Source organism: Pundamilia nyererei, unplaced genomic scaffold (genome assembly GCF_000239375.1).
Source record: "Pundamilia nyererei isolate P.nyererei 1_Seehausen unplaced genomic scaffold, PunNye1.0 scaffold00294, whole genome shotgun sequence".
Lineage (NCBI taxonomy): Eukaryota > Metazoa > Chordata > Actinopteri > Cichliformes > Cichlidae > Pundamilia > Pundamilia nyererei.
Genome location: NW_005187695.1, coordinates 258,884 through 271,730, shown reverse-complemented (window position 1 = coordinate 271,730; position 12,847 = coordinate 258,884). Strand labels below are relative to the sequence as shown.

The 12,847-nt window shown below is 40.5% G+C and overlaps 1 protein-coding gene across 1 annotated transcript in view; it reads left to right on the top strand.

The window, feature by feature from the left end:
* Nucleotides 1–877: 877 nt before the first annotated feature.
* Nucleotides 878–12,847, top strand: part of pear1 (platelet endothelial aggregation receptor 1) — a 57,622-nt gene continuing 45,652 nt past the window's right edge. Inside the window, exon 1 of the mRNA XM_005750950.2 lies at nt 878–1,126. Coding sequence (XP_005751007.1) covers nt 1,119–1,126 — 8 coding nt within the window. The 5' untranslated portion in view covers nt 878–1,118. The remainder of the gene's footprint in view (nt 1,127–12,847) is intronic.

The following is a 12,847-nucleotide window of genomic DNA, read 5'->3' as shown; positions in this document are numbered from 1 at the left end:
GAGACTTGCACGTACAGCCAAAGGGTTTGTGAAGGTGGCAGCAGACAGAAGCTCTTAGTTTGTTTTACTTTTTAAAATTCAGAAAACAAACTAAGCAGTGACTTCTTGGACTTTCAGTTTCAGTTCATTCACAGGGAGTCGGAGATACTGACGAATATACCATATGAATGAGTACATGTGACAAACTGCTTGGTTTCTGTTTCTAGGCTCTTTTGTCCGATCACACCAAGTGTTAGCGAGAGCTTTTAACTCTTCATACTGTCATCTAACTATAGTGACTTCTGGGGAACCATAAAACTGACATGGCAGCATCTTGGGTGACGTCACTGGGTTTAGGTTCATCATCTGTATACAGTCTATGTGTGAAAAGCAAAAATGGCTAATGATCATTTCTATTGTGTGTTTCTGAACAATCTCGGAGCAGATTTCGTGAAGAATTGACACTTGCCCCCGGAGGTTAGATCAGCAGACTCAATCCTTCATGGATCAATTCACATATTTTAGACTATTTCTGGATTTTTGTCATCTGTCGTGCACCAGCTGAAACTTCATAAGACCCCTGCCCCCGACCTTCCAAGACTCAGCCTGTGCTGTTCATTTTGTTTCCACGTTTTCACTATCTTTGCTGCCTGCTGAAACTCTTCTATCTGAGCTGTATTTTCCACCTGCACACTCACGCTAAACTTACTTTTTTTCCAGGTATTATCCCTCTGGAGCGCTTATTCCTGAAAATTTCCAAAACACACACACTTACACATCAAGGTCTGGAGGCCCACCGAAGGCAAAAACAACTCCCAGTCTCCCTGCAGACCTCCCCCCCCTCTCTCTCCTAAACCTCCTTTCTGCTCTATCCCTCCTTCTCTTCCCTCCTCCTCTCTCAGTCCCCTCGCTGTCACAGTTTTTCCACTTTCCTTGGCTCCACTTTACGACCCTCCCTCGTTTGGAAGAAACTGCTCTCGTTATTTTTTCTCTCTCTCACTTGTGAATGTTTATCCGGCTTGAAGATTTTTCTAAGTGTATGGGCTCTAAAGCAAACGCCGTTTTTCTTCACAGTTTCGTCCTCGGAAGTCGCTTTTTAGGTGAAATATTTCAGCTGCAGAGAGTCTGCGTGTTCCTGGATGCCAAGGTGAGTAACAGGCTGTCAGCGAGATAACAAACAAACAAACACTAAACTAAACAAATATAATTTATTGCTTATTGACCTGTCAATGAATGCACCTTTGTTTAATTGCTTACTCGTACACGTAGCGTGTAGGCATGTGCTGTTATTGCACCCCAGACGGCGAAAACGTCAGTTAATCTCATGAAATAAAAAAAGGATAAATTAAATATGATTCATTCAGTTAAATACCGATTATAGATCACTAATTTAAGAATATAATATTCGTGGAGTCTTACTTTTGGTACTTCATTTTCAGACAATACGTACTTACTTTTACTGGTCGTGTTTTCATTTATTCATGTTTCTGAACGTGTCTTTACATTTCTTTGAATACTTCGGCTGCCACTGCTTTCATCAGATAATGTGCATCAATATTCAATAAAATCCCCCGTAAATCTGCAGACGACCACTTTCATACTGCTACATTACAACATAATACACATGTGAACATTATTAGTGAACTTGTCCTCTAAATAAGATTTCACGTTTCTATGTCCTGAATGTATTTTCTATGTTGAATCATAATCACCAACAGTAAAGTCGTCTGTTGGGTACCATGAAGGTGTTGGAGCTGAATTATGTGGTTGCTGTTGCGGTTGATTTGAAATCACATTTTGACATTTTTGTCTTCATTCATGTGAAATGTATCGTGTACACTTAGCTTTGAAAACTATACTGGAACAATCTACTCAAACTTGTGATTGATTATTAGACATAAAATACCTTTGAAGGTCAATATTTGTAGCACAAGATGAAATATGAAAAGGCAGCCTGTGTTTAACCAGATATATAAAGAAAAAATTGGATTTTAAAGTCTAACTGTGTATTAAAGTTGAATGAGAAGCATTTAATTGATCCTGACGAGTCCCATTCTGTATCTTTATTGTAAACCAGTGATTGCTGTAACCTCAGACTGTTAAGGTTCTGGGTTCAAACCCCAGGAAATCTCAGGAAGGCTTGAACCCAGAACTGGATGCATGTCCAAAAACATCAATGTTAAATGTTGAGACAGATGAAGCTTTGAGTGGACGACAAGATCAGAAAATCTCTATACAAATGCCAGAACAATTAAATGAATGGATAGTCAGTACTGCACCTTTCATAAGGTCTGACTGGTAGAGAAGAAAAGTTGCCAACCACCAGGATACAAACAGGTTGCAACAACATGCTACCTGAAAATAAAAGATAAAATTGGGGAGTTTATTTTCTAAAAGTATGTATTTATAAGTTTTATAAGTAGGACAAGAATAATCAGAAAAGATTATTCTTGTCCTACTTACAAACTGTCAGTTCAGTTCAATTCAATTTTATTTAACAGCACCAAATCACAGCAACAGTCGCCTCAAGGCAGATAGACAATAATACACACAGAGAAAAACCCAACAATCACATGAGGAAACACTTTGGTGACAGTGGGAAGGAAAAACTCCCTTTTAACAGGAAGAAACCTCCAGCAGTCATGTCACATAACATCTGTCACATATTAGTCATGCTTTTTTCTTTTTTAATTAAAGCACTTGTTTAAATGAACTCCTGCCGTTGTGTCACCGCTTCGTGCACTTGCACACTTTTCCTCACGGGTGTGTTTTTTTTCTTGGCGTCTCTGCCTCTGCTTTGAAAACGTTTCCAACTACTATCAAGAGACAGCGTGACTCAAAAAAGCTCTGCTCGTCTGGCATGTTTCCTCCATCAATTCATGGCAAAGGAAGTTGCTGGGAGTAGCTCTGCTCTTTTCTCATCTTCCTCTGTTCTGTTTGATCTTCATTAAGCCGTTCAGGTTTCATCCCTGTTCTGGAGCACCTCTGGGTCACAGAGGAGCCGTGATTCAAGCCAGTGAAACGTGGCGGCAAGGTGGCTGCAGCCAGTAGTGCTGCGTGTGTGTACAGCGCACACATCCTGATGTGATGGTGTGTGAGTCAGCGTTCGTGTCCTGTTAGTGAAGTTAATCAGATGAGGCAGATGGAGTGTTTTCTCTGCAGATGTGAGCGGGTGCAGTGGATTGTTTCTCTTTTTTTGGGCATGTGTGAAGTCAGTAACACAATAATGGATGTTTATAGCACTCTGATATGAAAGAGCGCGTTGATTAAAAGGAGTTTGATTACACTGAAAAGGAGAGAGTGCAGCACATTTCGGGAGGGCGGGAGACGAGGGGGTCACTAGCTGAGCCGCTGGATTAAAGAGAAACCAGTGTAGAAACGTGGCTTGATGACAAATTGACATGTTTATAGTTTAGAGCTTTGAAATGTTGAACTCCTGCACATGCATGTGCACTGTTTTGGAAACAAAATGCACGTTTCCTTTCCTCTGTGGAGATGTAAAATCACCATAAATCACCGTAAATCCAGCAGTTATTGTCTGTGACTTGTGAATGAAAAGCTTTTTGATTAAGGGGCCCTGACATCTTTCGACTCATAAACATCTGCGTGGAAGGCGAGATATGATTAACTATTAGAGTAAATCTCAGCCACCTGGTCTGGACTCCTGACCTCACATCTGCTCTGGCAACTGAAACACCTCAGGAAGTCTCTGACTGCAGACTGAACTTTGTGTGTCTACAAATATTCCTAAAAGCTCATTTTTAAAGCTCATATTTAATCAATAAGTTATATTCTGGCTGTTAAAAACGAACTGAAATGGGGCGTCTTTGTTTTCCGTCAGTGCCCTCATATGGAATCCTCATTGGTTGACAGAGTGTCTGCCCTCTTGCAGGCTGTTTCGGCTATCAGTGGCATAATAGTGACCCATTTTTTCTCTCTGGTCAACCAACAAAAATCGCCTCCAGTCTGACAGCTGGAGATCCGGCTGACTGAACATCTGTTTGTCCAGGAGAGGACTCGATTTCAGGCAGGCTATTGGATTTGTTTTGGTTAGAGATGACACCGGCTAGAGACACAAAGAGATGAAGTGGAACTGGAGAAAAAAGGGCTCAGTTTAAGTTACTGGATCCCCCGGTGCTTGGGCTTTTCTAAAATTTATTGTGCGACTGCATGGGGCAGCCAGAGTGTCTGCACATTGTCTTTTGAATGTCACTCCTTTTCTTGACAAAGTCATCCCTGATGGCCACACAGCACAATGTAACATCACAGTCTGAAGGCTTTGTTTGCATTATCCATCGAAGCACGGCTGCTGCCATATAGAGTTACGTGCACGCTCGCAGATTAGTCTTTTGCACACTGATGCCATCTTCAGGAGTTATGCCCTGACTTTACCTGGGCTTATATGAAATATATCTCAACATCACACAACATTTACTGCAGATATTTGTAGGTGTGACTCTTTACACTGGGTGCAGTGGACTCATGAGGTGATTTAATAATATCGTAATGGCTCTCACTGCGATGTACGCCTTAAGGAGAAACTTCTGTGGCTGCGAAAAAAAAGAAAGTGCTACAAACGAGTTCGTCCTCTAGAGTTTGGCTCCAAAAGTGAGTCAGTCCTCGTAAACTTCCATTGCCCAACTTTACAGTAGAAATAATATGTCTGCAGACTGGTGCAATGTTGTGTTTGCGCATATTAGAAAACTAAGCAGTGGGCTGCTCACTTTATTCTCTAGTCCACTGATAACACTTTGATTACTTTCCATATCTGCAAGTCTTCTTGGGTCAAAGGGATGTAAACGTGACGTTGAGATTTCGTGTGTCTGCCTGTTGTCTTTGACTGGTCTGCTGAGATTTCAGATTACAATACAACAAATACGCTTGCGCCTGCTGTGCTATCTCCAGCTGTCTGTAACAGAGAATCGAGGCTTAAGTCTGCATTTCACTAGCAACACTTAGTCTCTAATTTCATAAAGGCAGATGTCAAAGTGAAGGTTTGAAATGGTTGACATCATGGCCATCAGAACATTGCAACTTATGAACTTAACTGTGGATCTGTTAGGCTTAATAAATGATGCCAGTGGAACAGCAATGGGTGCTGTGTTGGTGCAAACCACCAATAATGGGAAATTTTAGTGTCAGGATGATGACCAGGACCAGTTTCTGTGGTCAGAAGTGGTTGAAAATAGCTTCTTCAGAGCGGATTTGTTCTGAATTTTGAAACTTTCAAACTAAAGAAGTTTGCTTCTAATTCATTATTGATTAACTGAATTCTTTTTTTCATGTCTTGCTGAATAATTTCCATTATGCCTCGCATTTTTATTACTGGGAAGTCAATTCATTATAACATAATTTTAATACTACATTTTCCACTCAAGCAGTTCCAGAGATTGAGGTTAAATACGTTCACATAAATCATTAAAAGCACCGTCTATGATTATGTTAAATCACTATTCTACTCATGCTCTCCCTTTTACGCACTGGCGACAGAGTCTTCCCTATTAAAGTTCAGAAGATGTAAAAAGTGGCCTGTATGAACTTCAAAAAGTTATTTTTGATGTAAAAATAGTCGTCAGGAAAACGACAAAGAGCAAAGGGAATTCAAAAGAAGGTGACGCTGGTTGAATATTCCTACCACAGGCTTATATAAGGCTCTCAACCCCATGTGCTTTGCAGCCGTGCAAATAATTTGGAGCAGATTGGAGCGCGGCCCTCCAGCTCAGGGGGTTTGGGTCGCTCGCTCTGCTCTGGCACCGGAACAGCTTCATTGGGCCTCGGCTCAAATAACCAGTTATAAAAAGTAGAGGTCGAAGGGTTTGGAGCTGGAAATGAAGGAGGAGCCAGGGGCGGGTTGATGGAGTGACCACAGACTACTTGTACTGTGGTGAGGGTCTTTCCTGAAGTTGCTTATGTCGGTGGTTGTTCTGGGTGGTGGGTGGAGCAGCCGTGGAGACATTGTTCATTAAGACTTCGTGGGCTTTTGCTGGTGTCTGTGTCTTTGCAGGACGGCTGGAACCAAGTGAAATTTGAGATGTAGAATTAGAAGAAATATGGTACCAAGTTCACAGCCCAGGAGGCTTCTCGCTCTTTGTCTCCACCACTGTGATGAAAACGAGGTTATGTTTTTGTTATTGTTTGTTTTCATAGCCGCTGAAATCAGCCGTGCGGATGGCAGACAGTGTTTATTTTGTCAGCCATAAGAGAAAATATGACTTAACCATGCAAGATGAGAGGTTTGCATGTGAAAAACAAATGGCCTTTATGTCATGCTTGGCACCACGTGGACATGAACTGCTAGAACTCTCGATGCTTTTCCTGAGTTCAAACCCAGATCCACTCCACCAGCTGCGTTAAGCTCCGAGTGGTCCATCTTGCGCTTTATGAGAGACGTATTTTCTTCTTTTTGTCTACTTTGTTTTTTTCAGGCCACTTCTGAAATACAAACCTAGGCCCCAAAATAGACAAGCTGACAGATTATCAGCATACCCATTATTCAAAACAACACGAGCTCTGTGTGGAAAAAAGAGTTCTTTGTGGGGAAAAAGGACACTTAGAAGCCAAGTGGCGCTTGCTGTTGGAAAATGTGAGAGCAGCAGGTCTGATAACACCTTTCAAGGATTCTCTTTTATGTGTCGCACTTTTTTCTAACCCCAATTTATTTTGTTTACATGCCGGAGGAAGCGAACATAGAGATGCAGCCCTGGATGTACAAGATGTTTCCTATCTGCTTCCTATTGTTTGTCCCTGTTTTCATTCCTGTGGTGCTCTGCCATAATGAGTGAAGACAGAGCAGAGGCAGAGTGGACCTGTGGGGCTTCTTTTGCCCTGTGCATGAAAATCTAAGAGCTGGAGAGCTGAAGTTATTAGCTGCAGACAGATGATAATGAACCAGAGATTTGTAGTCAGTTAAAAAGTAATAAGAAAAGCATGCTATCTTCAAAGACATAATAATCAGTAAAGTGCTGACAAGATACTCAGCGGTAGCTTTTGAGTTTGCAGTGTGTTAACCACAAAAGTGGTCTCTTGGCTTGCTCGTTAATTGGTAAATAGTTGAAACTAATTTCCAGCAGTAGTTGAAAAGCCTGGAGAATCCTCACTGTGATGGAAAAAAACCCTCAGTGACTCACAGACAACCTGCTGTGTTTCCTGCTGCTTCTGTTTGCCTCTGGGCATCCCGAAAAAGAAAAAGTGTTAACAGTTTCCCTCGACTTGGTTTCCTCCAGTCATGAACATCATCACAAGATGACAGGCTCCTGCACCTCTCTCCCTCCTGCCATCCTCAGTGTTTGCCCTCCCACAGTGTTGTTTGCCCAGGATGTCCTGTGCGGTGGCTTGACTCTGGCTCTTGTCTCCTCTTTGCTCCCCGTCTTCCTGCTGTGTTAAACAGATATGAGTGTGTCGTTGCACGAAGCCCCAAGAGACAAATGTGTTGCACAATGTAGATGACCATGCCAGGGCTTTCAATTAACTACAGCACATTCTGCAGAGCCCTCTTTCATCTTTCGTTAGCCGCGAGGCAGCCAAACAAAGTGAATTAATGGCACCACCTGTGGGGGCTGAAAGAGTTTCAGTCTAGCGACACTGCTGGGAAAGCACGGAGAAACAGACTAAGTAAAGGAACATCTTGGAGAGTTCACCTTCAGGGTAGCACACGTGGCTCAAGTTTTTCAGTGAAGAAAATAAGGCTCGAACTTCCAGATGCTTGCAGAATGGGGCCCATCTGGAGAGAGGGAGCTTTGGGGCTATATGTGAAAAAATGGCTCTAAAGTGATCACTTTAATAAGTTACAGGTTTCCACCTAGTCCTCCAAAAAGGCAGCACACCATGTGCCAGTGGTAGGACTGTAAATCATGCTCTTAACTTTTAGGAATTTACTGTCCCAAGCTGGACTTCCTGAAAATACAGATAGAGAAGCAAAGTCAGAAGAGATAATGACTGAAAATGACTCTGGTGAACTGTACCTGTCCTGGCCTGCTGCAGCTGCTGCTGCAGCTGCTGCTGCTGCGTGCATATTGGTCCAGGACCTTAGTGTTATCTGGGTACCATAGATACGTCGGACCACATTGAGAATCCATTGAGATGCACATCTGTCTTCCAGAATGCAGCTCACAGGTTTGTTTGGTAAATAACTGATTCACAGCTGGGCGTACAAGTGCCTCAGTAATCACGCAGGAGAAAAAAGAACTGAGTGGACCTTAACAGTTTTGAAAAGTTGACATTTATCTAAAAAGATAGCCACTAGACCAATGTATTTATTTATTTATAAAGTATTTAAATACACAATAACACTCCAAAGTCAAAAAAATTGCCAAAAATTGTGCATACGAGATAAATGTAGCTTTAAAACTGGTCTTACTCTTAGATTCAAGAAGTTTATTGTCATATACACGGCAAAACACGAGTGGTTACGCAGAGCAATGAAATTCTTCCTTTGCGAGAATTTAAAGTGCAAGTAGTTATGCAACACTGTCACAGTGGAAATATATACAGAACACGGAATATTAAAATTGTTTATATTGTATGAAGTTTTATAATGTTGTATATAAATGTACAAAATTGCAAATTTAAGGGTCAAGATCAGGTCAACAGTATGGATGGACGGATTGTTAGCTAAACATACTTGATATAAAATCTCCAGTTAAAATGATAAATGTAATGCTGCAAATTGTTAGCTGAAGTATGAATAAACAACTGAAACTGCTAGCTCAAGATGTCAGATAAACAAAAAGAAAATGATGATAAAAATTATTAATAAAAGCTTAAAAATCATTATCTAGAAGTTCTGCAGCTAGGAGGTAAAATTAAAAGATAAAGGTATGGATGAAGAAATTGGATTTTTCAAAGTCAAAGTCAAAGTCAAAGTCAACTTTATTGTCAATTCTGCCACATGTACAGGACATACAGAGAATAGAAACTTCGTTACTCTCAATCCCTAGATAAAATAGAAAATGAACATTTAAATATAAGAGTGATTAAAAATGCAAGTAAAATATTTTAAAGTAAAAAAAATGTAATAATATAATACAATTTTACATATAACAAGAAAGCTATACAATATACAATATACAATATAAGGGTAAATGACATTGAGTGCAAACCAGGCAGAGTAGTGCAAATAGGCAAGTAGTGCAAATGGAGATTTGGTAATGTACGGTAATGTACGGTTTTGGGTTTGGGTATAGCTAAACTAGGTAAAATGATTAATTAAAAGAAGTTTATTAGCTAACAGTACGGCCGGCAGTTAAAATTTTTAGCTGAAAATTTGGATGAACAAACAGTTTCCAAAATTTACTGGATAAAAAGTGAAACTTTCAAGCCAAAAATAATAACATATTCTCACTGATAAATGAACAAAGTACAGATTTTGTTTTAAATGATTGTAAATGGACACGTTTGAAATGTGGCGTAGATAGAAAACTCCCTTTGAGGAGAATGTGGTGAACCTTGAAAGCACCAAGTTAAGTCTTATTTCAGGTCAGTCCTGGGAACAAATAGCAGAGAAAAACATCAACAACAACAACAGAAACAGAAACAGATAGCCACTAGAGCTCAAATCGTTTCCAGCTTGCAGCAGCTGCAAAGAGAAAAAAGCTGCCATCCACTCACATTGGATGTGTTGTCTTAATCAAAACCAGATGTGGCATGGTTAAAATCTGTTACTGTAAATGGCTTGCTGTTTCATTCTGCAGTGACTCAAAGACTTGCATAAAAGCTGCTGCATGGGAACGTTATCCGCAGTATGAAAAATGTTGTTCGTAAATCTACTGTCACAGTGAGGATCAGGCTTCCCATGATGTTACTCAGACGCCACAGACATTCAGAGGGATCAGTATAATGTTGTTGGTCACCAGACCCCACAAGAAGGCCACATTTTACCCGAAATAATAAAAAACAAAAGACTTGTCACAACTGTTTTTAAACAGCGGGTCCTGATCTGTATTATCGAGAGCCTTAAAATAATTGTATAATTTTGAAACTTGTTCAGCTTCTGTGCTTGTAGCTGTTGTGGAGATTGATCGCCAAACGAGCTCGGCCACCACGAGGGCGAAGACCGCAAGCTGTAAGCAAGCTGCACGTTCTTCAGCCAAAACAAAAGACATAATGGAAAAAAGAGAAAGCCCGTGTCCCTGGGTGCACGGAGATACATGGAAGCAGGCCAGGTCTGTGCGTGCACATCTGTGTTTATGATGGTGTTGAATGGTGAGTTTCGTGCTGACTTGGCACTTTGTGGTTCAGAGTTTTCCGTTAGTGGCTGCGGTGTGATCGCCCGTTTCCCCTTGTAAGAAACTACAAGTCAAACAAGTGATTGGAGAATTGCATGCCAGCGATACATCAGCAGTCAGTAAAACAGATTGAGATTGAGTTTGCATATCTCACTGCACTTGATAAACATCCAGATGTGCACAATGCAAAGACTACAGCTATTATAAAAGAGTCTCGTGTTACAGCCATTATGAAAGCATGTCAATATTTGATGTGCTAGTAAAACATTTGCTAACACCAGCCTCAAGAAATGTTGAGGCTGGTGTTATGAAGCTAATTGTCTTACCTCAAATAAGCCAGAACAAACAGCATTCCACTCACAGCACTTTAAGACTTCCTTGTCTTCTAATGCACGGGCACCAGCAGACTACTCAGACCTGATAACGAAAGTTATCCCTGCATGGTCGTCTGACTGCATTGTGCAGAGCTTCTTGTCATGTCAGGAATGTTTGGCTTTTTTGGTGTTTAAATTCTCCAAGAGTGTTTGGGGGGTGAATCAAATCATTGTGTGTTTGTCAGGTATAACACTTAGTACCACCCTGTACTAATCCCAGCTCTGGAGATACTTCTACAGCTGTCTTTTTGTTCTTTATTCAGTTTTTTATTTGTTTTCAGGGCTTGTTTGATTTCTTGTTTGTTTGTAAGTCTGGACAGGGAGTCTTTGATAAAGATTAGTTGACTTATTGTGGAGGACAGTTCAGCAACGACTCTGGTGTCCTCTGTGCTCTTAGTATTTCTTCAGAGCCTTGAGGTTTTTGGGGGATTTTGGTGTGTTTTATCCTCCTGAACCATTCTCCACTGACATGCACGTCTCTGAGGAAGTCTCTGTTTCTCACTGAATAATTCATCTTTTTTCTGATTGTGTAATCATTTCTAAGATACCTGATCTTGTGCTGTTGGGTCTAATCTTCACAAACCCTCAGTCCAGCACTTCTCTGACTCTGGGGAAGCAGAATGGCAGTCAGACGTCTAACATTTTCTTTAACACATTTTTTGATTCCCACTATGACTCCGTTTGTTGCTCAGCAGTGTTTGTTTGGAAGCTGAGGAACAGCTAAATAGTTTTTTTAAATTGTGATGTTTTGAACAAATGAGTTAATATGATCACAATCTTCGTCTTTACAGTTTTATATGTCTTACATGTCAAAACTTATTGTGTTTTGCAATGTTTCTAAACCTCTTAAAAAATTAAATGTCATCTCAGAGTCTTGGAGTCTGCTGTTAATAGATGAAATGAATAAAGAGGACTCAGAACTTGTCTAAACAGCTGGTTGCTAGTTTTCAGCAGATGATATTTAAAACATGAGTAAAAAGGTAATTTGTGTGGGACTGTTTTTGTAGGGCTAAAAACACACTGTACTTTTGTAATGGAGCAGGATGTTATACCAAATACGAAGTCGCATTAAAGTTGAGTCTCTGATGAAGGGAGCATGATGCCTAGTGCAACAGTGTGGCTCAGTTTGTCGTAGTTTTTGGACAACAGGGGGTTTCATAGACTTTGGTTACGTATTTAAATTATATAACATTATCAAATGGACCTTGTCAGATACATTAAAAACACTACTTGATGTTTGTACTGGTGGGGAGAAATGAATGTAAACAGTGTTGTAATGGAACCACACAAAATTAATTAAGAAGACATCCAGCATATTGTCCAACAGTGACAAAGATCAACACAAGTCCAAATAAGCGTTAGAGAGAGGCCTAAACAAGTGACACATTCAATCGGTGCTTGTTTGTCTGTTTAATCTAATTAGAGACGTTATTCTCTGATAAAGGAGCTACTCAGAGACATCACTAACAACGAGAGTTGATGAACTCTCTAAGACTTCCCTTGAGGCTTTCTTTGTTTTCATTGGCTCATCCAAAAATTTCAAAGGCGCTCGACCCTGTGCCCTGTTCTATATATACAGCGCGCTAATAAAAATGAATCAAAAGTGTTGGCTGTAGCTTCATGATGGAGACACAGCAGCTTTGTTTCCCACAACTTTCTGACCCTGAACGAAGAGGACAGAACATTTGTTTGAGGCAGTAATTAAGTGAAAAGAAACATCTTAAGATAAAAGAAATCAAATTTCATGGTGTAGAAACAACAATGGAGCAGAGCCTCTGATGTTTAAAGAGAATTAGGACCAAAACATCAGAGGATAGCGTGATTAAATGTTATTGAGATCCTGGGGACAGTGTGAAGTGTCAGGGAGGTGTCACCACAAATCAGATTAAGTTCTACATAATAACCTTTGCAGTGTGGTGATTGTATGTGGTGGAGAATGAACACCCGCAAAGGTGGGAACCCTCTTGGAAGTGGTTGCTGCTGATTCTGTTGATGTTTTTTTAATTTGGGGAACAACTGTGAGTGCTGTTTGAGTGCTTTATAAGGGGATTGCACAGGTTGCCTGGTGGGAGGCAACCTGTCTGCCATCAATCACACTCTGACTCAGACTGGTTGCAGTCACTCTCTTACAGAAAGTTTTCAAATTGCTGCCATTTAATTTATAAACATGTTGCTGGTACGTTGCAGTCAATCTGAGTCAAGTCAAGTTCAAGGTTCAAGGTTCTTTATTTGTCACATGCATAGTTATACAAGTATAACACACAGTGAAAT